The sequence below is a fragment of the Atractosteus spatula genome, chromosome 28, assembly GCF_055471065.1.
Source record: "Atractosteus spatula isolate fAtrSpa1 chromosome 28, fAtrSpa1.hap1, whole genome shotgun sequence".
NCBI classification, from domain to species: Eukaryota; Metazoa; Chordata; class Actinopteri; order Semionotiformes; family Lepisosteidae; genus Atractosteus; species Atractosteus spatula.
Genome location: NC_142733.1, coordinates 2,735,559 through 2,761,563, shown reverse-complemented (window position 1 = coordinate 2,761,563; position 26,005 = coordinate 2,735,559). Strand labels below are relative to the sequence as shown.

Here is a 26,005-nt window from a genome sequence, read left to right as displayed (position 1 = left end):
TCTCTATGTGACCCCCCTCCCCCCGCTTTCTGTGCTACAAACCTGCTAATTAAAGCGACAGAGACGAGAATAAATGTCCCGCAGATGTAGCGGGAATTCGGAACATAAGGCTACAAACAAGCAGCCGTTCGGCCAGCCCAGCCCAGCCTGTGTGCTCGTTAATACTTAATTGATCCCAGGGTTTCATCCAGCGGGGTATCGGCTTCTACAACATGGCAGGGCAGCTTGTTCCACACTCCCACCACCCTCTGTGTAAAGAGGCACCTCCTCTTCTCGGTTTTAAATGCCCTTGCTTGAAAAACTAATCATTAAAAAAATTAAATCAAAAACTGACAAAAAAGGCTCCCCTATAAAAACCGAAGTGGATCAGAGTGCAGTGGACAGGGAGACAGGGAGGCTGTCTCGTTGCCGCTCTCTGATTATAAAGCCATTGTTGTCATTTTCAACTGATCACTTCTCGGCCCCGGATACGAGACCCGCAGCTCGCCGGCCTTGTGATTCCTGTATGGGCCGCTAGGTGGCGCTGCCATAACTCCTTCGCCAGCCCACAGGAGACTGAAATAGCGGGATGAAAGGACGCGGGGGGTGGTCAGGTATTATTAATATCAGCAGCAGGGTTATTGAGGGTGTAAATTTAAGATGACTGCTGGAGCCGCGAAGCCCGTGTTTGCGGAGCTCGTCCCATTCGCCGCTGGAGTTATTGCCGGCTAAAAAGAAATCACGGAAAGACTCCGCCGGGAGTGGAAGTGCCGCCTCCTCCCCTTTAAGCAGACGGCGTCTCTCGCGCTCAGCCAGTGGCTGCTTGCCTGGCGGAGCTCGCGCTGCTTTACCTTGTTGTGAGCTCAGCTGGTCAGTCCGCTCCTCCAGGGACCGAACCGGAGCCGGAGCGGGCGGAGAGCGTTTGCTTTGCGGGAACCCACTCGAGTGCTGCTGCTGCTGCTGCTGCTGCTGCTGTGCGCCGAGCGCCCGTGGTGGGACGGGGCTCAGCAATTTCAGGGCGATCGGCACCCCTTTTCCCTGGGCGAGCAGAGCGGACTGAAAACACCCGAAAAGCAAACAGAACCCCTTAAAAAAAAAAAAGAAAGGACGCCGTGCATGGAGAGCCTGCGAGCATGGACACGGAGGGTGACGGGGCAGTAGCTCCAGCCCCGGCAGCAGCAGGACAGCGCACCAACTCCTGCCCACCAGCCCGCCGTCCGTGAGCGGCGCCGCCGACCCCGGGACAGACCGGCACAGCGCTCCCGCCAGCCTCCCGGACCCCGGGCATGAGGCGCGACGCCTAGGCTGGCTTGGGCGAGCGGAGCCGGGTCCGAGGACAGCGCTCCGGAGAGGAGAACCAGCCCAGCAGCGCGGAGAGTGTGAAGATCCTGTGTGAAACCTGCCGGCTCCCCCGCAGCGGGTAATCGCGTCCCCAGAGCCGAAGCCCGCAGTGGACAACACCGACACATGCTGCTGGTGTTTTCTGCCTGCTGTCGTGCTGATATTGAACACTCTGCTCTTTAAGCAACGTCCCCCCTTCAGTTCGTCATCGCTGTTTTAAAATCTGAAGTTGATTTTCTCTTCCTTCAGGGCGCTCTAGTTAAAGGCAGAGCGTTTTCAAGCGAAGTTCGCGGAGCCGGGTCAGCGTGTCCGTGAACACCTGTTAGTTTCGCCTTGTAGTAGCAGGGAGACAGTCCAGTTCGGGTATTTAACTTAGATTTATAACTTTTTTTTGTTCAACTTTATCTTCTTAGAGATACAATCCATGTGGATAAATTCGCTTGTTTTCAGTACAGAAGACAATTGTATTTGCCCGACTCCTGTAGCATTCTCTAGCGATCGGAGCTGTTGGGGATTTTTGACCCACATACCGTGCTTATTTGTTTCGGAATAAAGGGACTCGGTTAATCTCCGTCTGAAATAATAGCCGGGCTCACAGCTAAAATGAGTCTGGAGCCGGGACGCAGGTCCAGCTCGCGCCGGGGTGACGCGTTGTCCCCCTCGAGGGCCCCGCTGCCGCGTGCTGCGGCGCTCGCGGTGGGGGAAGCGCTGGGGAGCGCGTGCGGACCCGGGTTCGGGCGCTGTCGTTTACGTCTCTTGCCTGGGGATTTTCAGTATCGTCTGCAAGACCATCACAGTGCGCGTTGACCATTTATTTTTCATTACATGATCGCCCTTTGCCCTTGTTACGCCAATTTACAAGTTGTTAGCAGACTTACAAGTGTCAGAAACACTCTAGCCTGCAATATAACCAGTTAGACAACAGTAACTTAAAAATTATGTTCTGGCACTGCTGCCTCTCAGCACTGGGCCCCGGGTTCAGTTTCTGACCTGGGGTGCAGTCTGTGTGGAGTTTGTATGTTCTCGGAGGTTTAATCCAGGTGCTCCAGTTCGCACCAGCAGTCTAAAGACATGGCTTCTGGGAAACTGGCAGTGATGTCTGTCCAGCCCTGCGTGTGTCCTGTGTGTCTGTCCAGCCCTCTGTGTGTGTCCAGTGTGCCTGTCCAGCCCTCTGCGTGTGTCCAGTGTGCCTGTCCAGCCCTGTGTGTGTGTCCTGTGTGCCTGTCCAGCCCTCTGCGTGTGTCCAGTGTGCCTGTCCAGCCCTGTGTGTGTGTGTCCTGTGTGTCTGTCCAGCCCTGTGTGTGTCCTGCAATGGGCTCTCCTCCAAGGCTCCAGCTCCTCTGTGACCCTGAGTGTGTTAAGTGGTCAGAAAGCAGGAATGGAAGGAGTCACTGCGCCCTGCTGAAGCCCAGACGTGTTTCCTTGGCGCAGGGCCCGCGTGAGCACAGCGCCTCCTGATGGCCAAGTGGCTGAAGGACTACCTGAGCTTCGGCAGCCGACGCGTGCCCCCCCAGCCGCCCAAGCCCGACTACACGGAGAGCGAGATCCTCAAGGCCTACCGCACGCAGAAGAACCTGGACTTCGAGGACCCGTACGAGGACCTGGAGAAGCGGGCCCGGGCCGAGCCCGGCCCGGCGGAGCCGGCGCTGCTCGGCTCGCCGCTCAGGGCGTCCGGCCTGGAGCTCAAGCTCGTGTCTCCGAAGCACCGGCTGATCAAGGTGGACTCGCAGGACCTGGGCCGCAGCCGGGCCCTGCTGAGCGCCGTGTCCGGCGAGGAGCTCGCGGGCGGCGCCGCCGAGCCGGTAAGACCCGCCGGGCCCAGCAGGACTCCCTCGAACCCGCTCGGCTCCGCTGGAGGCTCCTGTCCGCTCTGCAGAGAGCAGAGACGAGTCACACACAGCTCCGGGACTCTGATACTACAGACCTCACCCTGTCTCACTCTCTCACTCTCTCCTCCTCACCCTGTCTCGCCCTGTATCACCCTCTCCTCCTCACCCTGTCTCACTCTCTCACTCTCTCCTCCTCACCCTGTCTCACCCTGTATCACTCTCTCCTCCTCACCCTGTATCACTCTTTCCTTCTCTCCTCCTCACCCTGTCTTACTCTCCTTCCCACTCTCTCCTCCTCACCCTGTCTCACTCTCTCACTCTCTCCTCCTCACCCTGTCTCGCCCTGTATCACCCTCTCCTCCTCACCCTGTCTCACTCTCTCACTCTCTCCTCCTCACCCTGTCTCACCCTGTATCACTCTTTCCTTCTCTCCTCCTCACCCTGTCTTACTCTCCTTCCCACTCTCTCCTCCTCACCCTGTCTCACTCTCTCACTCTCTCCTCCTCACCCTGTCTCACCCTGTATCACCCTCTCCTCCTCACCCTGTCTCACTCTCTCACTCTCTCCTCCTCACCCTGTCTCACCCTGTATCACTCTCTCCTCCTCACCCTGTATCACTCTTTCCTTCTCTCCTCCTCACCCTGTCTTACTCTCCTTCCCACTCTCTCCTCCTCACCCTGTCTCACTCTTTCGCTTTCTCCTCCTCACCCTGTCTCACCCTTTCTCACTCTCTCTCCTCCTCACCCTGTCTTGCTCTCTCCCTCTCTCCTCCTCACCCTGTCTCACTTTCTCCTCCTCACCCTGTCTCGCTCTCTCTCGCTCTCTCTCGCTCTCTCTCGCTCTCTCTCGCTCTCTCTCGCTCTCTCTCGCTCTCTCCTGCGTCGCCCTCTGTCCCTCCTGAGAGCAGCTCTCTCAGGAGATGTTTGCAGTGGCCAGTGTCCTAACAAGCCTGCAGGACTCCGGCCCTGTCCGTCCGTGAGGGATACGAACTGGACTGTCCTGCTCGGGGGGGGTGACCGTGTCCCTCCTGCCGCTGTGATGGATAACGAGTGGCGCAGGGGTGGCGCTGATAGCTGCTGCTCTGCTGCTCGTCCTGTCGTCTCTGGAGATAAGGAGCACGTCCCTCGTTTATCTCTGCCGCTCCGCGCGGGCGCGGTCTCGGGCTCCGTGCTGGGCAGGAGCGCGCTCGTCGGCGATGTCCGCCTGCCCCGCACGAGTCGAGGAGCTGCTGGGATGTGAAACATCCCGGGAAGCCGCTGGCGTGCCCCTGCAGCCGTGGGGTCAGCAGGTCTGTGCGTGCCCTGCTCCAGCACCTACTGGGGGGTCTGGAGGGTTTAAAATCAAGTGACAGGGGTCGCCTGCACGCAGCGGGTGAGGAGAGGTGTGTCTCTCTGGGGTGAGGCAGTGAGTGGCAAAGTGTGGGCCCCAGGGGTGCACGCTGATGCCCCTGCCTCACCCCCTCCCCTCCACCCTAACTGCACCTACTGGGACCAACAGACTGGCTCGAACCAAATCAAACCAGCTCCGCGGGCTGTAACTGCCACGGCCCGGCTCAAATCACACCAGAAACAGTGTCAGCATCTGCTAATTGACATGGTTGTATCGTGGCGCCTGGCAGGGATGTCCTCGCTGGGCTCCCAGTGCGGAGCAGTCTGATCCACTCCAGGTGTGCGAGTGCTGTCTGTTGCTCTGTGCCTCACGGTGTCGTCTCTCTCGCTCTCAGGTGCTTGTGCCCTCTGCGCCAGCGGCTGGCAATAACGACTATTCTGACCCGTTTGACGCTCGACCGGAGGCCTGGCTGGAGCCGCCACCACCCCCCCCAGAGAACAATGGGTACATGGAGCCGTACGAGGCCCAGAGAGTCATCACAGGTAGGGCCTCCCTGCTGAGGCACAGCTGCTTCCCGTCCAGCAGTGTCTCCAGTCCAGTCAGGAGTGTCTCAGTGTGTGAATTCAGGGGCAGTGTGAGAGGAAAGGGACAGCAGTGTCTCTAGCAGTGTCTCCAGTCCAGTCAGGGGTGTGTCAGTGTGTGAATTCAGGGGGAGTGTGAGAGGAGAGGGACAGCAGTGTCTCTAGCAGTGTCTCCAGTCCAGTCAGGAGTGTCTCAGTGTGTGAATTCAGGGGCAGTGTGAGAGGAGAGGGACAGCAGTGTCTCCAGTCCAGTCAAGAGTGTCTCAGTGTGTGAATTCAGGGGCAGTGTGAGAGGAGAGGGACAGCAGTGTCTCCAGTCCAGTCAGGAGTGTCTCAGTGTGTGAATTCAGGGGCAGTGTGAGAGGAGAGGGACAGCAGTGTCTCCAGTCCAGTCAGGAGTGTCTCAGTGTGTGAATTCAGGGGCAGTGTGAGAGGAGAGGGACAGCAGTGTCTCCAGTCCAGTCAGGAGTGTGTCAGTGTGTGAATTCAGGGGCAGTGTGAGAGAAGAGGGACAGCAGTGTCTCTAGCAGTGTCTCCAGTCCAGTCAGGAGTGTGTCAGTGTGTGAATTCAGGGGCAGTGTGAGCGGAGAGGGACAGCAGTGTCTCTAGCAGTGTCTCCAGACCAGTCAGGTGCCTTTGTCCTTTCTCATCTCTAGATGATTTTACATCAAAATAGTCTCAACCTTTCCCTCCCCCCCATCAGGGTCTGTCTCCAGGGGCTCCATCGTCACTATGGAAACGCTTTGCGCCCAATAACGTGTGTCATATGAAGGTGAAAGTTTGCTCTCTCTCTCTCCCCCACAATTCTGCTGTTAACACTCAGCCAGCCAGAGCCCAGTAAGAGAGAGTGCAAACAGGAATGGCTTGGTGTCCAGGCCCTGTGTGATCGTGTTCAGTCCTGTCTGTCACTGCTCGCCTCTTTGCTTGTTTACAACCTCCCAGGTTTGACTCCTCTCATGTTGGGAGTTGGCGGGGGGGTGCAGTGATCAGAGCTACTGCCACACAGCTCCGGGGTCCTGGGCTGGATTTGGGCCTTGAGTGTCTGTCTGTGTGGAGTTTGCATGTTCCCCTTGGGTTCTTGAGGATTTTCACCAGCTGCCCCAGTCTCCACCACTTCTAACACAGGACTGTGTAATAGGCGTCCTGTCCGGATGGAGAGCGGCCGTGTCCTGTGTCCAGACTTGCATCTTAGTGACCCTCACTGGGATGGGGGGTTTATCGTGCTGGTAGGATGCTTCTCTGCTTTGACTGTGCCTCTTCTGCAGCTGGTAAAACCTGGAGCGGAACGGTGGACTGCGCCGCAGCAGGAGTCTCATCAGCCCCTCTGTCATGTTTCAGTTGGGACTCGCCCGTCTCTCTCCTCTCTCGCAGAGCTGCAGCGGGGCCCGGGGGCTGGCCGATCTCGAGGCGGGGTGCAGCTGTATGACACCCCCTATGACGAGAGGCGCCGGGGCCGGGGGGCGGACCCCGAGGGGGTGCGGGAGAGCCGGCTGCCCCAGGACGACGAGCGGCCCGCTGACGAGTATGACCAGCCCTGGGAGTGGAAGAAAGATCACATCTCCAAGGCCTTCGCAGGTACGGCCTCCCTGTCTCGTGCACGGGCCTGCCGAGGCCTGGCTCTGGACTCTTCCAGTCCCTGTGGAGTCCAGTACACTGACACACGGCCCAGTCACAGGACTCTAGACTCCTCTAGTCCCTGTGGAGTCCAGTACACTGACACACGGCCCAGTCACAGGACTCTAGACTCCTCTAGTCCCTGTGGAGTCCAGTACACTGACACACGGCCCAGTCACAGGGCTCTAGACTCTTCCAGTCCCTGTGGAGTCCAGGACACTGACACACGGCCCAGTCACAGAGCTCTGGACTCTTCCAGTCCCTGTGGAGTCCAGGACACTGACACACGGCCCAGTCACAGAGCTCTGGACTCTTCCAGTCCCTGTGGAGTCCAGGACACTGACACGGCCCAGTCACAGGGCTCTGGACTCTTCCAGTCCCTGTGGAGTCCAGGACACTGACACGGCCCAGTCACAGGGCTCTGGACTCTTCCAGTCCCTGTGGAGTCCAGGACACTGACACGGCCCAGTCACAGGGCTCTGGACTCTTCTAACCCCAAGTGCCAGGAGATTAAGGTCCTGTTGCCTTTTGGCTCGTCAGGCTAGAAACAGCTGTAGTTCACTGACACAGCAGGGCAGCCTCTCTCTCAGCCCCTCTCTCTGGAAACGGGAGCAGGATGATTACTGAAGTGTGTTTCTGCGGGGTGTGTGTGTGTGCTCTTCAGAGCGAGGCTGTGTGTGGCAGTGGCTGTTAGCGGGCCCTCCAGGGAGCTGGCTGGCGTCCTCTATCAATTTGTCAGCTGTGAGAACCTCTCCATCTCTCTCTCTCCACGGCGCGTTACAGACGATAATGAAAAGACATGTCGTCTTCTGCCCCTCGTCCCCGGCGAAGGAGACGGGCAGGGAAGCAACAGGAGATGGGAGCCGGGCGGAGGGGAGGGGGCCTGGGAGAGGGCAGGCGTGGGCTCCAGAGCTCCGGAGAGCGACGCCTGCCTCCTGGCTGCAGGCTCGTGCTGGAGGGGGGAGGGAGTGAGGGATTGAGAAAACAAGCCATCTCCCTCTTATAAAAATAACTACGATAAAAGGGCATCTTCGCTTAACTCCCTTCCTGAAGTCGCCTTTCGGGTCAGCGAGCCGGGGGATTGGAGCCGTCCAGACAGGCGGAAGTAACGCGCTCTTCGCTGCGGCCTGGTTATATAAACGGGCCCGCGTGGTGGCAGAGAGGCGGCTTGTTGGCGCGGCTGTGCTCCTCGTTAGCCGACGAGCGCCATGGTCAGTGCCCGGTATGGGGGTGCCAAGGGGCCGCAGGCACTGTGGTGGTGCTCTTTGCTGCCCATGGGGGCTGTCAGGGGTGGGGGGTGGGGGGGGTGATGCAATGGCAGCCCGTCTCGGCAAGCACCTGTGCTGTATAGCGCCCCCTGGAGACGCTGAGCTGGTGCCGCACCTCTCAATGAAGAAACCCGGCTCACAGTGCAGCTCACACTGGCCCGTGTGGGCAGAGTGATGTCACACTGCTTCTCCCTTGGAGTCTCTGCGGGGTGACGTCACACTAGCCCCAGATGAGTCTGCAGGGAAAGGGAGCCAGATTTATGTGCGAGTGTATTTTGTTATAAGAGGTGACAGCAGTTGAGGTATTGTCTTGCTTCACTGCAATCGGATAACTAATATGATTTGGAAAATGGACGTGGTTTCCAGAGGGAGGCTCAGCTCGGGGAGGGGAGGGGAGGCGCGTTGCGTCGTCTCTGCACGGGCCCCTGCCCTGCTGCAGGCCTGCCAAGGAGGTCAAGAGAGGTGACGGGCGACAGCGAGGGGGGCTGTTCTCTCCAGATGGGCCCATTGTGAGCTGCTGGTGGGGGGGTCTGCGATCTGCATCAATAATTCAGAGAGAGAGAGACGGAGTGTGTCTGTCGCTGCTCAATAATTAACGGGCAGGGAGAGCAGGGGGGCTGGCGGATGTTTTATTTCTGAATGTCCTCGCAGTTGGCTTTGATATTTCTTAGCCGGGGGGAGGTGGGGGGGCACAGTGGAGGGCTTGTTGGCCCATTGTTCCACAGTTGTCTGTTTTGTGAAGAGGAAGGTGAAATCGTGCGTGTGATGTCCTGTGTGTGTGCGTGTCTGCTGTGCGCTGCGAGAGCCGGGGATTAGTCTGTTTCATCGGAGAGATGATTTACAGAAAGAACAGAGGGATGATAGATGGGGAAATGTTGCTGCACTTTGATAATGAAAAACGTGACCTTTCCTTGACATTTGGTGGCGCTGTCGCTTCATCAAGGCCCCGGCCCGGCTCTCGCGCCCGGGGGGTTGCAGGAGCAGCACCCTGCTGCTCGGGGCCTGGGTCAGTCCGAGCCTCGCCCCGGGGGGCTCCTGCGAGGGGCTCTGCCTGTAGGTCTGCTGTGCTGTTTCGCCCGCGCGGGGCAGCTCTCTCCTGTGTGCGACGCTCAGCCTTCACTCCAGCCCAGTCAGCTCGGTTGCCCTGACTCCTCCCTCTGTAGAGAAGCCCAGGGTGCTGGTGTCTGGGGAGAGACGGTGTCGGTGTCGGTTCCTGCCCCTCCTGGGCCCGTGGGTGCTCATGGCTTCTCTCTCCCTCTCGCCCATCCCTCGTTCCCTGGCCTCCCTCTCTCCCTTCTTCCACATGATCCACCCTCATCCTTCTCCTCCCTGTCCTTCCCATCCCTCTTTCCTGGTCTCTCCTCCCTCCTTCTTCCCTTCTCCGCCTCGTCCCTCTCTTTCCCCCCTCTTCCCTTCCTCACCTCTCACAGTAGAGATTAGAGACTTTGATGACCTCCCCTGGCCCCCCCCCGTGGGGCTGCTCGATGACGACCCCCCCCTCAGAGACCAAGGTGACCTTTCGCAGCGCCTCCTTTGCCTCGGGACCCTCTTTGCCTGCCTGGCCTGGTCACTGCACAGACACGCACCCTAGACACACCGGCAGACGCAAGCTTTGGCATTCACTTCCCACAATCCCTTGCAACCAATGAGCCTCTATTTCCCATGAGCCACAGCAGTTACCTTGTGCGTGCTTCCCACAAGCCCCTGCAGCAGCTGTTTGGTGGTCGTGCACTCTCCCCCAGCCACACCTTTGTCACTCACCCACAGTCACCATCAACTCACTACGGTTCGCCCCCTACCTGTCAGCCTCTGTAACTGCACCGGTCTCTGAGGCTCAGACTGTACTGTCTTTTTCTTTTGATTACTGTACTGCCTCGTATATCAAACTGTTCCTCTCTCCTCTGCGGTCTCACCTCTGTCCTCTCTCGCTTTCTCTCTCAGTCTCAGTCGTTCTCCAGGCACTGAATTCTCTCACTGTCTGCTCTCTCTCGCTGCAGTGCAGTTTGACGGAGCTGACTGGGAGCGCTCCTCACCCTCCCCTGACAGACTGCGGCCCCCCAGGTGCAGCCCACTTGGAGGGGGGGCCACCAAATTCCGCAAGGCATCTGATCCCCCCATGCTGCTGGGCGAGAGGGTGGACCCCACACTGCCGCTGGAGAAACAAGTGTAAGTCTGGCACAGCCAGCTGTGGACAAACTGGTGCACACTGGACTGGACTGTGCACTGTACACCAGACCCAGTGCTAAGCTATCTTATACTTACTGGACTGCGTTAAAGCTACATTGTCTGCTGCTGTTACTATGGTATTGACCTAGACAGAACACCCTGCTTCTCGGGCGAGTGATGGTCTCTCTCTGTTCCTGCCCCTCTCTGCCCGGGTCAGCTGGTACCATGGAGCCATCAGTCGCTCGGAGGCCGAGGCCCTCCTGACGCTGTGCAAGGAGTGCAGCTACCTGGTGAGGAACAGTGAGACCTGCCGCACCGACTACTCCCTGTCCCTCAGGTAGGCGCCCGCTGTGTCCATCTGGCAGGGAGAGAGGGTTCCAGCTCTGCGGAGCATCGCTAATGAGCGTCGCTCGCCTGCTGGAGAGCCTGTGCTGAGGAACACACGTGTACGTCCGCTCAGAGGCGGGAACCTGCACACGCAGGTCCGCCCGGTGCACAGAGCTGTGATTGCCTCATGATGGGTTTTGCACATCAAGGCCGGTCCTGGCCTGTGCCCAGGCGTGGTGAGCTGTGATTCACACCCGGTCTGCAGCCTGGGCTGTGTTCCTCCTTGCGCTGGCTGATGCGGGATTCGAGGAGCAAACCCCTTTTCCTCTTTCTCTTGTCCCCATTTCTCCCTCTCCTTCTGTCCGGCTGCCCGTACGCCCAGCCTGTTCCTCCCTGTGTGTGTGTGTGTTTGTTCTGCTGGCAGTAATGACTAACCCTGACCGGCCAATTACAGCCCTCCTCTCCCCGCTGCTATAATTAGAGCAGCATCAACCCCGCCCCCCCCTCTCTTAAAGGGGAGGCACTGTCTCTCTCTCTCTCTCCTGCTCCCGGATGGCAGCTTTGTTTCTGTCTCTTCCCGGGTCCTCTCCCTCCTCCTCATCCTGCTCCGTTCTCTCCTGTCAGCAGTACATTGTTTTGCCTTCAGTCGTCAGCCCCACTGGCTGAATGCGTCTGTTCCCCATCGCGCAGCTAATGAGAGCAATTACACGAGTTCCCGTCAGCTCTGGTGCAGAGAGCCAGCGCTGCGGTCGTGCCCAGAGACCCTTTCCTTCCTCTTCCATCTTTCGCTGGTCACCGTGTCTCTCGCTGATCCCTGGGTCCTGACCACACTCACTGCATTCTGTCTGTTCGCTTTTAAGCAATGGTGTGCAGGTGTGCAAGCAATTGTGCTGGTGTATGCACAAGTGTGTGCGTGCGTGTTTGTGTGTACGAGTGTGCGCAGGTTTGCCAGTCGGCGTGGGTTCACCAGTTAGTGTACGAGCAAGTAGGCAGGCGCACATTTGTGCATGTACAAGTGTGCGCGTGCGCATGTGTTTGTGTGTGTGTGCGCATGTGCTTGTGTATGAGTGTGCGCGCGCGTGTATGAGTGTGCGCATGTGCTTGTGTTTGTGTGTGTGCGTGTACGAGTGTGTTGGGAGTGTGCGTAGGTTCACCAGTCAGCGCGGGGATGAAGTGTCAGGAGTTACTCTCTGGGGACATGGACGCCGTGGTGCTGTTCCTGCAGTGTGAACGGGTTTGTCCCCCTGTGCAGCTTCACGCTGGTGGAGTGGAGAGGAGAGTCCGGGTGCGAGTGTTTGGCGATGCGGTGGCTCTGCTGCACCAGCGCCAAGCCGGAGTGTGAGTGTGGGAAATAAGGGTCCTGAAGGCCTGAGAGTGTGTTGAGAGCATGGTCTGTGTGTTGTGTGTTGTATGTCAGTGTCCTATGATGGGTTAGTACTGTAGATGTCTGTAGATGTGGTGTTGGCAGTATATGCTTTGGCACCACTGTAATTCACCACTCATGCCAATAAAGCTGGTTGAATCTCAATTGAGTGCGAGTATGTGTGTGTGCGTGCATGCGTGTGTGTGAAAGTCAGTGGGGGTTCAGTGAGGAGTGCAGGACAATTGTTCAGTGGCTCCACTCCCCCTCCCTCTGTCTTCTGCTCTCTCAGTCGTACAGCTGTTGACTAGCTGCCTCGTTCCCTCCCCCTCCCACTCTTCCACAGGGCAGCTGAGAATCCCTCACACTTACGGGCAGAGCTGAGTCACTCATTCCTCCTCCTCCTCCTGCCTCCTGACCTGCTCATCGACTTCCCCTCCCCCTCTTCTTGTGCCACAGGAACAAGACATTCCTCCTTCTTTCCCTCACTCTCTCTGCCCCTGGTGGACAGATCCACTGTCACTCAATTTAAGGTGCTTTATTAGCATGACCGATGGGTACAATCAGTGTTGCCAAAGCACGCTGTCACTCTCTCTCCCTCTCCCTTTGCCTCAGGAGCTGTCAGGGCTTCATGCACATGAAGTTCACGCTTTCGAAGGAGGGGAAGTACATCCTGGGTCAGAACAGCCCGCCCTTTGACACCATCCCAGAGGTCATCCACTACTACACCACACACAAGCTGCCGATCAAGGGCGCCGAGCACCTCTCCCTGCTGTTCCCCGTGCTGGTGCAGACGCTCTGATTGGACAGGAGAGGCCACGCCCACTGCAACAAAGTTGTCTGATTGGTGGAGGCACTGCACCCACTACTGCTCGAAACTCTCTGATTGGACCACAGATTTCCACCCTAGTTTTTTACACGCGCCTGACTGGACCAGACACTCTGCTGGTGCAGAGGCTGTGTCTTTGGAGGGTGTGATTAGGCCGGACTTCTCCATATGTTAAGAGTGCTCTAAATGGGCATTTTGCTAATACAAGCATTGTGATTGTATGAGGGTACCTCCCCTGTGTGTTGTGTACTGACATGCTGTCCTCTGATTAGACAGTAGCTTCTCTAGAGCTGCTGTAGTGCCACTGACTGGCTGTGAAATTCCAAGAGCAGAATCAGACAATCACGTTGGACCATAGCCTGCCTTACCTTTGGTTGGACTGAACTTGTCCCAGTGACATTACAGACATTCTCACTGGTTGTCAGGTAGCCTTGTGTTGATCTGATTGGACTGGGTTTCTCTAGTGCTGCTTCAGGTAACTTGATGTGGAAGTTGTGATTGTTGTTTTTTTTTCCAGATAGGATGACAGATTGGACCATGGCTATTGAGCCAAGCCTCTGAGAGAGCACTCTGATTGGTTATTGCATCCTCAAGACTCCTCCCATGTCCAGGAAAGGGGGCAGGTCTCCTGTCCCCGAGTCTCCTGAGCTGTTTCTGATTGGACCACAGTAGGCTTCCCTCCTGACTCTGGGCCAATGGGATGCTGTACTGCCTGGTTTTAAGCTTTACCTAGCATTTTGTTTTCCTGTTGGGGGGGGGGAGAGTGGTACCACGAACAGATGTCTGCTTACTGCTGAGCAGGCTTTCACATAATTGTTTGGTATTACTATTGATGGCAATAATTGTAATTTTGAAAGTGACTTTAGTCGTGTTGTTACAGTTTTTCACTTGTACTAAGAAATACAAAATCTCAGTCAGCCTACTTGTCCTCTCTCTGTGTCCAGCACGTTGGGTGGCTGGGAGCTTCGCTGTAACACACCTGTGCGCTTGGTAACGCTCACAGCCCGCAGCTCAGAGGCGCTGATGTCTGCCCTGTGCACAGCACACACGCGGGGGAGAGGGGGTTGTCTGTCACTGCGTGAGGAACGTGGGGTGGATTTGGGTTTGGGAGAAGAGAGGTACATTAGGTGTAATATTTAGCACTGTTCTGGACTGGGGTACCTTCTGTGTGGTGTCTGCATGGTCTCTGCTCTCCTGTAGGTTTTTCATTATGGGCTGTGGTCTCTTCTCACCTGCCAAAGACACCTGCTAAGTGAACTGATGTCCCTGAGCGATGTGTGTGGGGGGGTGGGTGGGTGGGTGTGTGGTGTCCCTGAGCGATGGTGTGTGTGCGTGCGCACCTGTGATGGACTGGTATCTGCCCCAGGGTGTGGGCCTGCCGGCCCTCTCTCTCTTGCGGGATGGCCTCTGTGCAGCTGACGGACAGGGAGGACTCCCTGGGGATGAAAGAGGAGGGCCCTCGCGGAGACACAGGAACGCAGACGTGTCCATCGTGCCCAGACGCTCAGCCGTAGTGTCGCAGGCACAGCTGTGCCCGTGCCCACTCTCGCTGCTCTGGAATGCTGGGAAAAGGCAGCACACTCTCCCAGATCCCAGGGATAATCCCTTCCCCGCACGTGAGGTCTGCCGGCGTCACGGCAGCTGGGGTCTGGAGGCGAGATTAGAGGCAGAAGATGGTTATCTGCAGCAGCTGTCAATCAGGGGGGCAGGGGGGGCTCAGAGAGGCGGCTGTGTCAAAGCCTCGATCTGAACCCTTCCCACGCAGAGCTCCGGGGTTAAAAAGCCCCTGTATGATATGACAGAATAATCCCTCTGGTTGCAATTCAGGGCTGAGGAAGAAAAGAGAATCTCTGATGAAATCTTACACTTCAAATGTGTAACTTTATGATTTTTTTTTTAAATAACCAATTAAGTCAATTAATTCACTTTGAACTAAATTGGCACAGGAGACCGTCAGGATTCCAAGCAGTGGTTTTGCTGCCTGGGCCCTGTCTTGCTGTGAGTGGCTTGCAGGCGCTGTGGAAGCAGCTGCTGTCGCCCGTGTGTTAGTGTCACTGGTTCCCAGTGGGCCTCTTTACCTCCTGCACTGGGAGGAGCTTGCCCTGCTGCCCCACTCCCCACCACTGCCCTTAACATGAAGCAGGGACACCCACCCCTAAATTGGGGGGAGCCTGTGTCTCTGGGGGTCTTACTGAGGCAGCTGAGCTCGTTATTGGTCTGTCTGGGGCAGTGGGGCAGGTCTCCCCCGGCTCTCTGAGAGACCCCAGAAACATGCCGCCCCGATTCCTGTCCGCAGCCCAGCTGGGTCCTCGTGCCCCCCTCTGCTGGCCCACAGGGAGTGTCTGGAGTGCTCTGGCAGGGAGAGCTCCTGGCGCCGCCGCAGGGACAGGTGGCAGAGCTGGGATGCCCGGGTGGGACGCTGGCATGTTGCCTGTTGCACCCCAGGCTGCCAGGGGGCCCTGTCTGCCCCCCTGCGGCTCCCTGCCCTCAGGGCTGTCGGCCCCCTGCTGCCTGCTTATGACTGGACACCCTGAGCTGGACTGCTCCCTGAGACACCACTGCCTGGTCCAGCTGGGCCTGAGACAGATGAGTTTAGGACACACAGGGACAGCACTGTCCAGTCCAGATGGGCCTGAGACAGACTGGTGTAGGACAAGTGGAGACGGCACTGCCTGGTTGAGCTGGGCCTGAGACAGACAAGTTTTGGACACGCAGGGACAGCACTGTCCAGTCCAGATGGGCCTGAGACAGACGAGTTTAGGACAAGCAGGGACAGCACTGTCCAGTACAGATGGGCCTGAGACAGACTGGTGTAGGACAAGTGGAGACAACACTGCCCGGTCCAGCTGGGCCTGAGACAGACACGCAGGGACAGAGCGGTGTAGGACAAGTGGAGACAGCCCTGGTCCAGCTGGGCCTGAGACAGACACGCAGGGACAGCCCTGTCCAGTCCAGCCGGACTGAGTCAGACTGGTGAAGGACACAGTGGGGGTGTGAGGTGACTTGGGGCCCCTGCTGGGTGTGGCCTGTGGGGATCAGACATGCCCACAGCTTGGCAGCAGGACTGGAGGATGGGCAGTCGCAGTCACACACAGGACAGATGCAGCACTGCGCTACTGGGGAATGAACACAACATCAAACTAAACTGTGGGGTCAGTGTCCACACTTTTACAGCTAGGAGTGGTCAGTGTCTGTCCCCTGTGCAAGAGAGCTGGGAGCGGTCAGTGTCTTGTGTCCTGCTGTCTGTGGAGTCTCCCATCTCCAGCCCCCCAGTGTCCAGGGAGCCTGTTTGTGTCCCAAGCAGGAGAACTGGAGAGAAACACCTAGAAGTGGCCCCTGCTGACCAGACAGGTCAGTCGCTTCGGTCACCCCCCAGTGAACGAAGCACATTCATATGTTGTACAATGAAAGTGCCCTGAAAGCAGATTTGTAGCCTCTTTGGAAGGAGGTGAAGGCTAGCGTTAATCACTTTTATGGGTATACCTCGTATACAAAACCACTCGGCAGCACTGTCCTCCAGGGTTTCGAGGAATCAAGGTAATTAGCATTCCTTAAACAGCCATATCTTTAATTAATTTTCTCTGTTTAATGGACTGATCCTCTCACAGCTAAAACCCTGGTATCAGCGGATTACAAGTCGCAGCCTGAGGAATGAGAAGGGGGGGGTGAGTGAGTCTGCAGCTCTCAGCAGCCTGCAGCACACACACACGCACGCACGCACGCATGTGCACACACACGCACGCACGCACGCATGTGCACACACACACACACACACACACACACACACACACACACACCGCCTCACCTGTGCCTCGCTTCTTTACACAAAGGCTGATGGGAGTGTGGAACAAGCTGCCCTGCCATGTTGTTGAAGTTGACTTTAAAGAAAGAGCTGGATGAGATACTGCATCGATTGGCTTCCAGAAACCAACTGGACTGGCTCACCTCCTCCCATTGCCTTTATATTCTTAAACTTGGAAGGTCTGGCTGTTATGTGTTGCCCTTTTAATGTCAGATTTTCGTAACTGTCATTCAGTCCAGTTTCTCAGGGAGGGTGCGCTGTAGACAGCACACACACACACACACACGGAAAGGTGAGTGTCTGACATGAAATGTCAGCCTGTCGACACCAATCACGGCCAGCCCGTCACACAGACAACTCAAAGAAACTTCAGATATCGAAAGCGACTTAAAACAAAATGCACAGTCTGACTCTCTTGTCGAGTTGAAGTCATGCGTCTGCCCCCGACAGAAAGCGCTCTTCTTCTCGCTCGCTGTCTCAGTGCGCTCTCTGGTGGCAAGAACGGGTATAGCAGCTGTCAGGATGGCCCATTGCTCTTGAATCTCTTCAGATTTCACGCTGAGATGAAGACTCCTTTCAACGTCCCACTCGGCCTTGAAACGTCCTTTATTAACATCATTGCGTCTGTTTTTCTTCTCCATGACCACGACGGGGCAGTGTTGCAATATGCACTAATTCCATTCATTGTAATATAAGAATATGTAATATAAGATCTAATATAGATCTATATATCAACTTCACAGCACAGAAACTGCCCTGGTCAACGTCACTAACGATCTTCTAATAGCTGCTGATTCTGGTTCTCTTTCTATACTCATTCTTCTAGATCTCAGTGCTGCTTTTGACACTGTTGACCATGACATCTTACTTTCTCGTCTTGAGACTGTTTGGAGTTTCTGACACTGCTCTCAAATGGTTCAAATCTTACCTCACTGATCGTTGTCACTCTTAATGGGTATAGGTCTGAAATTGGTCTGGTGAAGTCTGGTGTTCCTCAGGGCTCAATACTGGGCCCCCTTGCTCTTCAGCATTTACATGTTCCCACTTGTTCAGCTTTTAAGATCACATGGCCTCAGCTTTCATTTTTACGCTGATGATACTCAAATATACATCCATACCAAACCTGACACTGACGTGGCTGTCTCTATTCTAATTGCATCTCTGACATAAAAATTTGGATGACTCAAAACTTCCTTCATCTTTACTGTGACAAGACTGAAGTCATGCTTATTGGTACACCTCCATCAACTTCGTAAAGCCAGTCCTGTAACCCTATCTGTAGATGGTTCTTGAGCAGGACTTGAGCTTCAGTCTAAATTTAAAAATCTTGGGGTGATATTCGATTCTGGCTTAACATTCAACCCACATGTGCAGCATATTGTCAAAACATCTTTTTTTCACCTCAGAAATATTGCTAGACTATGCCCTGTGCTATCACTAACTGTGGCTGAAAAGCTGATCAACACATTTGTGTTCTCTCAAATTGACTACTGTAATGCTCTTCTCGCTGGGGTATCTAAATCTACTTTGAACAAACTGCAGTATGTCCAAACTTCAGCAGCCAGAATCCTGACCAGGTCTAGTGCAAGTGTTCACACTACTCCTATCCTGGAGTCCTTGCACTGGCTTCCGGTCAAATTCTGTGTGGACTTTAAAATCCTCATGCTCACCTACAAGGCTCTGCGTGGCTTGGCACCTCAGTACCTGTCTGAGCTATTATCGCCCTGCTCCCCACCTCCCAACCTTCGCTCTTCTTATTCGGGTCTCCTAACTGTCCCCCAAGCCCGTCTACACTCTAGGGGTGACAGGGCCTTCTCCTGTTATGCCCCCAAGCTCTGGAACTCTCTGCCCAAGAATATCAGAGAGTCACCTTCTCTAAACTCCTTCAAATCCAGACTGAAAGCCCTCTTCTTCAGAAAAGCCTTTACTGAACTGGTTCTGTTCTTCACCCCTCTGCTCTTCTTAGTACCACCTTCCACAGTCTCCTCTGTGTGTTGTCATTGTGTTTTATCTTGTGTATTCTTCTTACTTATTGTTATACTCTTCTTATTTATTGTTGTTGTCATCCTGTAAAGTGCTTTGAGAAGCCATCTTTAAAGGGGCTATATAAAATAAAGTTTTTTATTATTATCATTTACTTAGGAACAAGTAAAGGTTTAATCCAAGCTGAAAAGAAACACAATGTTTCGGCTGTGAAGTCTTCTTCGGATAGTCTTCTACTTCACACCCGAAGAAGGCTCCACAGCCAAAATGTTGTGTGTCTTTTCTTCTCTTTTCAGCAGGAATAAACCTTGACTTCTTCCTTTGCAGCCTACTTATGCTGACGCAGCTCCCTACTTGAACTATCTATATAATTATACTATGCTTTTTAACAGTTAGATTCTTCAATGCATCATATAAATAAAAAGGAACAAGTAAAGTATATAAATAAAAAAGAGAGGGTACAATATTAACAAACACGATTTTCTTTATTTCTTCTATTGCAACTCAGTAAATGCAATTGATGCAAAAAAAGTAATCACAACCCTTAATGAAGAACAATGTAATTGTGTTTTCCTATAGGTCTGCACCTGTGGGGAACAACCATATTCCATATGTAGTTGATCAAGTGTCTTCACTCTGGGGGTTAAAGGTCACTTTCATCTGGATTAACGAAATCAGAGGTTCAATTAGGTGATTAAGGAGCTGGGCTGGTACAAGGCCCAGGCCTGGAGCCCCCTGCTCCATGGAGCTCGGGCTGGGATAGCATCTCATTCAGGATAATTCACAGGAGGCTGGGATCTCCCATTTCCAGCACTGCCCTGCGCCCCCTACAGGCCAGACCTGAATAATGACTGTAGTGATCCTTCGGGCAATAAATAAAGCTTCTCAAAAAAATTCTTAGAAATACATTACAGAACAGAAAAGCTTCCAAGTGTATATACAGCTTATATACATTTCTGAGATTAAACATTCAAAAACATTTATTACTGAGTCTGAGCCGTTAAAACTTTGTCAGAAATGGATGGGGGGGGGAGGCAGGAAGGAAAGAGGATACCAGTGGATATTAAGATCTGGAGGCACATCTTTACATAGAGAGTGGGGGGTGCCTGGAGCAAACTGCCTGGTCGTGCTGCACCAGCAGACTCCCTGAGATCCTTCAAGAAGTCTGGGATCAGTGAGCTACTGGGGTTGAGTGGGGCTCCTCTGTAACTGGGGCTCCTGCCATAGAGAGAAGCCAGGGGGACGCTCAGTGCTCTGGTCGGATTCACAGAAGTTCCTGCCTCCTCGTCCAGCTGCTAGGGAAAGGCAGGAGCTCCCTGTGCTGTCAGGGGTCTCGTCTTGCACAGCGACGGCTGTCTGCAGGAGAGCAGATCTGCGACGCCGGGCTGCCTGCCGGCCCGCCTGTGGCGCTATGCGTCGGTGCGGGGAGGCACGGTGCTTGTAGGGCCAGGGAGCAAGAGCTCGCTGGGCCACCCGGTCGGTCTCAGTTCAGAACCCCGGAAGGACCCCGAACATGGGGCTCTGTCTGCGCTCACTGAGGTCGCTTGCTCTCAGAGCCGAGGGGCATTTTCGGGGCGCCCTCTCAGAGCTTGCCGAGGTTTGGGGGGAGCGTGCTGGCCTTGACGAGCACCGCTGACAGCAGCATGCCGGGGGGCGGGGCCGTGTCCAGACCCGGGGGCGGGGCCTTCTTCTGCGTGCCCCTCCCCTCTCCGCCCCCAGCCCCGCCCCCAGCCCCACTGTACCGGCTGTGGCTGTTCTCCACAGTGGGGGCCGGCGTGCCGTTGGCCGGCCTGGCGGTCTCCTCGGGGCCCAGGCCGCAGGAGGGCCCGCAGGACAGCAGGCGGCAGAAGGCGCCCCGCATCTCGCGGCTGGACAGGGTGTAGATGAGCGGGTTGAGGGCCGAGTTGAGCACCGCCAGCCCGATGAACCAGTGCTCCATGTACAGCACCGGGCAGCGCGCAGGGCCGCAGGCCACGTCCAGCATGAGCAGCACGAAGAGCGGCGCCCAGCAGCACACGAAGACGCCCAGCACGATGACCACGGTGCGCAGCAGGGCCAGCGCGTGCTCGGAGGGGCCGGCCCGGCCGCCCAGGCGCCGCCCGCTGGAGGTGACCAGCCGGTAGATGCGGATGTAGAGGATGACGATGGCGCAGAGCAGCGCGCTGAAGACGCTGATGCAGAACGCCACGTAGCTCCGGGCGTACAGCGGCAGCACGGTGGAGCAGGCGGGCAGGCGGCCCAGGCAGTTCCAGCCGGCGCTGGGCAGGGCGCCGAGCAGCACCGCCACCGCCCAGCAGGCACCCAGCAGCAGCAGGAGCCGGCCGCGCTTGGAGGCGTCGTGGGGCCGGAGGTTGACCATGGTCATGTGGCGCTCGATGCCGATGGCCAGGAGGCTGAAGGTGGAGGCGCTCAGGGCCACGAACATGCTGCCCTCGCGCGCCAGCCACAGGCCGGGCGACAGGAAGAAGGTGCGCGGGCCCGAGGTGAAGAAGTTGACCACGTAGGCCACGCCCGCCAGCAGGTCGCACAGCGCCAGGTTCCCGATGAGGAAGTACGTGCGGCTGTGCAGCTTCCTGTTCCTCCAGATGGCCAGCAGCACCAGCAGGTTCTCCAGCACGATGCAGAGGCAGAAGAGCAGCAGCAGCGCCGTCTTCCAGGCGCCCGCGCCCCGCCCGCGCCCCCACTTGCCCGAGTGGTTGTAGTGCCGCACGATGACCTCGTCCATGCCCGGCTGCACCTCCGCCGGGTCCATACTGCCGGGGAGGAGGGCGGCTGCAGTTCCCCCTTCAAACACACGGGGGCGCCCGAACCTCGCTCGGTGACGCCGCCGGCCCACACATACTGAGACTCCCTGGGGAACAGAGAGAATGTAGTTACAGGCCATGCAAAACGTAGGAATGTTTTTTTTTGTTGCTTAATTGTCTCCCTTCCTGGAGGCGCTAAACCCTATGAAATATGTATCTGAGACTAGAATCCATCCCGGGTCTCGAGTCGCTGTAGACCGGAGCCGGACTCGAACCCGGGGCTCCAGAGCGCCGCTGCCTTCCCGTATAAAATGAAGATACAGCGCACGTCTGTAGCGCACACGCAATTTGAGGGTTTGATATTTAATTGTCGCGCCTCGAGCGTGATCGTATTTCCGCCTGTCTCGCTCCCCGGTGCAGCTCGTGGACAGCCCAGTCCGAGGGGAAGAGGACAGTCTACACGACCGCAGACTCACGACAAATTCAGGTTAAAATCTACAAGTTAATAACGGCAGTTTAGTTATCTCTTCATGGATGAAAAAATACCATCATCCTCACTGTCCTCCCGACAGAACAGCGAGACAGCGAGTCGCACCCCTCGGTGTCGGGGTGGGACACTCGGAGCGCGCAGAGTGGGGCTCGGCTCCCCGCCTAGTACAGCCCAAAACACCTTCCCTCCTAAACACGCAGAAGCGGAAAATGTTGCCCGTTTCCGACGGGGTACTCGGCAGCACCGCGCTGCCTCGCGGCTCAGCCGCACGCCTCGCGCTCCTGTCCCGTCTGGCTGCGGGTCACGGGCTGCCGCGTGTCCGGTCTCGCGGCTGGGAGGGAGGCGGCGGCCGCACGCCAGCGATCGGAGCTCGCGCGGGGCTGTGGTCCGCGCGCTGGTTCAGGGGTGAGCCGAATCCCGGGGGTCGAGTCGAACTTCTCGAACCTCAGAGCGCGGATCTCCAAGGAGACAAGGTGCGAACATCCTCCAGACTCGCGCTGCGCCAGGGAGTCTTGGGGATGGAAAAGATTCGTAAGGGAGCAAATTGAACTGTCATCACGCCCTGTCGGTTTGTCATACAAGCTACAGGCTGGGCTCTTCTCATTATTATTATTATTATTATTGCCAAAGCTCAGGTCAAGCTCGACCGACAAAGCGACGTGGCCGGGATTTAAGTTTTTTCTCTAATGAGAACAGACATTGAATTTCAGCGGACATAAAATTAATCGCGTTTCATCGTGTTGCGTACAAGGGTTTAAACGATTTACTGGGAATAGTGTCGCTTCGTGGTATCATCTGCGCTTTATTTTTATTAGCGTGTGGTCACCGTCGCCCGAGCTCCGAGGTGTGCAGCTCCTGCACGGCGCAGACACGCACCTGACCTGTGGCATCAGGACTCGCAGAGCAGGGAAACTTTCACACCCTCGGGAGAGCGCCTGTCTCTGCGCGCACGCTGCAGTGCCCAGGCGCTAGCATGCAGCTGTGTATCGATATGTAGCGATTTGTGTCGATCGCCTCAGTGCACTGGACCACAGCCTGGACTTACCGGAGTTTGTGCCCTAGAGAGGTGGTGTCGGTACCGGAGCCGTCTGTCTCCACACGGGTCAGAGCGAGCGCGGGTTCCTGTCTCACATCGCTGTCTTCGTCTTTCCCAGGAGCGGTGTCAAACACAGTCGCTCTCCCCTCTGTCTCCCTCGGGTGTTTTTTTTCCCCAGTTCCGACTTGTCCGAGAGATTCGGTGTGGCTGCTAAGTTCTGGAGACGAAACTTTTCCGTCCTCGCCTCCTCCGACAGTGGGCGTGGCCATGACCGCTCCGGCCAATCACAGCCCAGGGGGCGGGGCCCCGGCCCGAGCTGCTCTTGCAACAAAGAAACGCTCTTGAAAGGACGTTAATGGCCGGAGAAATTATTACATTTCTTCGAAAATGATGAACTAATGGAAAGAGAGGTATTATTAAGAACACGGAGAGAAGAACTGACAGAAAATAAACACATACTCCAGATGACCGGCTGGGACGTTGGCAGCTGATCGATCCGGACTCTCATCCAGCTGTTTCTGGAAGGACACCGCGGTATCGTCAGCAGGAGGGCGGGGCAGCTTGTTCCACACTCCCATGAGCCCTGGATGAGAAGCATCTCCTCTTCTCAATGCTGAAACCCTGAGGTTCATTTTCCTGACGTGCTGTCCTGGGCCTGTGTTCTCAGTGGCCCAGTGTGAGCCGGCCTTGGGGGGGTTGAGGGAGATGTGGGGTGGGGGGCAGGGCTGGTGATATGGGGTGACAACCTGGACGAGGTCTCAGGAACCTCCTTGGGGGTGAAGGGGTCTGTAAAACTGTTCCATCACACCAGAGCCTCATGTGTAGAACTGTGAGACACCATGCCTCGTCTTCGTCCCAGCTGGTGGAGACGGGTCTGTCAGGAAATCAGTAGACCTTTCTAAGCATACTGCACAGTGATGGTGTGTGTGTGTGTGTGTGTCAGGTGCTGAATCCACAGTGTGTGTGTGTCAGGTGCTGAATCCACAGTGTGTGAGTGTGTGTGTCAGGTGCTGAATCCACAGTGTGTGAGTGTGTGTGTCAGGTGGCTGGGCTAGTTGCAGTGTGTGTGTGTGTGTGTGTGTGTGTGTGTGTGTGTGTGTGTGTGGTCACAGGCCTCAGAGAAAGAGTCCAGGGGCTCAGGAGGGAGGAGTCTGACACACACACTAAAGACTGAAATACATGCATACTGACACACACTGGACATGCAAACACACATATTGACACAGACAAACACACAGACGCACACCTGCACAGACACACAGGCTGCTCTCCTCACAACACAGCCTGTTCCTGCTCTCAACAGGATGTCTTTTTAAAAGACAGCTAAGTGAGAAAACGAGAAACCAGGACAGCTGGCACTGAGAGCGGAGTCCCTGACGTCCCTCTCCTTGTTCTTACACTCCGGGCAGGACATTCCCATAAAGCTCTTTCCCATCCGGAGCGGAGCAGCTTTGAGCCGAGAGCTGCTCACGAGTGGAACAAGCAGGGAAAATAAACACTGTGGTGGTTTTTCGAAATACTCCTGGCCTTCCCCAACAGCCGGCGATCACAGTGACCTTCCACACTGACCACAGGGCCGGACCGCCCCCTGCCCCCGGGACAGAAAGGGGTCACCAGGGCGGCTCGCTCGGGGCCTGTGCGAGGAAGAAGAGGAGAGGACGGGCAAAAGGATCCAGGGAATTTTCAAAGCTCTGCGCTCCGGAGACGAATTTGTCCCTGTCTCCTGAACTTCTGTCGTGAGCGCTCTGTGGTGCCCCCAACAGGAGACACAAGCTGCTCTGGAGTGTAGCACACTGCCGTGGGCGTGCTGACCCCCGCGGCCTCCAGTGGGAACCCCCCGGCGGGAATCATCAGGGAAACTTGTGGACCCACAGCAACACCCACTGACAAGCAGGGAAGAAGCTCTGGAGGATCTCTCCGAGACTGCTCTGAGTGTGCACTCCCCTCCAGGTTAGGGTGTGTGTTAAGAGCCTGCAGTTACAATTGAGTTTTGGGAGTGAATATGAATATGACAAATCTCAACACTACAGGAGAAAGAGCTGTCTAAACAGGCTTCTCAGCCTGGCATGTTGCACATTTAAAGTTACAGCCACAGACAGCTGGTGCACCCCCACTGAGGTTAATCAGCATGATAGCACTGGCTCTGACCACTGATGCACGCACTGGTGCTCTGACCGGTGGTGGTGTACACAGAATATCTAGAATCGATCCCTCCTGCGTGGAAGGGTGCTCCATCTAACACTCACAGTATATACACTAATGTTGCTGGTCAGTGTCAGCAATGCCCTGCTGAGCTCGGGTGAAGCAGCTGTCTGCGGCTGCTAACTGCGACTTTAAATGTGCGAAAGGGGCAGACTGAGAAGTTGTGAGACGTTTTCTGTAGTGTTGTGACGGGTCAAGAGTTTGCTTCTATTCGTACCCAGAGCTCACGCTATCTGTCTGTGAACCTGGAGCAGATAGCAGGGTTGCTCAGCGGTAGGGGCAGAGTGTCGGACGCATTGTTCATCGCTGGGGCTGCCCTGCGCTGGAGTATGAGCCCGAACGCGGTGCCACTGCTCCTGTGCTCTGCAGATGTTTTGCCAGACCCTGGCAGCTGCCCCCAGTGTTTGTTCAGTGATAGTTGCTGGGATGCAGTGGCTGGGAGGGAGAGGGAGGCCATTTCCCTCCGCCCAGTCGGAGCGCTGCTCTATCAGGGAGGCCTGCCTCTCCGGCTCACCCTTCCTGACAGCGGCTGAGGGCGGAGAGACTTTCAGACACAGAAGGACAGGGAGAGAGAGAGCTCTGGAAAGGTCTGGACCTCACTGGCTCGTACTGGGGACAGGCTCGCTCTGCCACTTCTGTGTCATAATTACCATTGAAAATAAATTCCCGAAAGTCCGGAGGGACATGCAGTGCCCGTACACGCAGTGCTTGAAACATTTTTGCGACGGACTGAATGTTATTATTGTTGTGATGGATCTGTGGGACTCTGGATCTTTCTCATTTCTAAGCCCTGACTTGAAACATGCTTGGCCTTTGCCTTCTGAAATAATTCGGAGATCAGTACAATAAACAGCCCTGCCGTCCCCCTCTGATGTCCCCGGTCCCTCTGGACAGAAACTTGGCGGGCCGCCCGGAGTCCTGGTGCAAAGCTGTCCCCTGGGGGGGCATCGCCCTCAGAGCAGCACACATTCCCAGGTCTGAGCGGGACGTGGGCCTGCAGAGCCCTCTGTATCCAGCAGGACTCTCGGGTGGATCTCTCTGGCTCCGCAGGGATGGGCTCCTGATGGGGCAGCCGGAGAGAGTCCTCAAAGGAGGCTGTGCTCCGTGGAGCTGTGCCAGTGGCTG

The 26,005-nt window shown here is 56.2% G+C and overlaps 2 protein-coding genes across 3 annotated transcripts; one reads left to right on the top strand and one right to left on the bottom strand.

Moving 5' to 3' along the window:
- Positions 1-793: 793 nt before the first annotated feature.
- shdb (Src homology 2 domain containing transforming protein D, b) lies at positions 794-13,541 on the top strand. 2 transcript variants are annotated; one of them, XM_088907646.1, is made up of 8 exons: positions 826-1,399; positions 2,752-3,122; positions 4,873-5,020; positions 6,431-6,634; positions 9,372-9,452; positions 9,939-10,107; positions 10,325-10,444; positions 12,410-13,536. In XM_088907646.1, the coding sequence occupies exons 2-8, from the start codon at positions 2,778-2,780 to the stop codon at positions 12,594-12,596; spliced, it is 1,254 nt and encodes a 417-aa protein (XP_088763772.1). In that variant the 5' UTR covers positions 826-1,399; positions 2,752-2,777; the 3' UTR covers positions 12,597-13,536. The 2 variants fall into 2 exon arrangements, with proteins under 2 accessions (XP_088763771.1, XP_088763772.1); XM_088907645.1 differs by lacking the exon at positions 9,372-9,452 and having other exon boundaries at positions 794-1,399; positions 12,410-13,541.
- A 5,336-nt stretch (positions 13,542-18,877) lies between these two features.
- Positions 18,878-22,883, bottom strand: s1pr3a (sphingosine-1-phosphate receptor 3a). Its single transcript, XM_088907618.1, has 2 exons — positions 22,688-22,883; positions 18,878-21,259 (listed from the first exon to the last, which is right to left on the bottom strand). Exon 2 carries the CDS (start codon positions 21,158-21,160, stop codon positions 19,991-19,993), a length of 1,170 nt encoding a protein of 389 aa, XP_088763744.1. The 5' UTR covers positions 21,161-21,259; positions 22,688-22,883; the 3' UTR covers positions 18,878-19,990.
- Between the last annotated feature and the right edge of the window lie 3,122 nt (positions 22,884-26,005).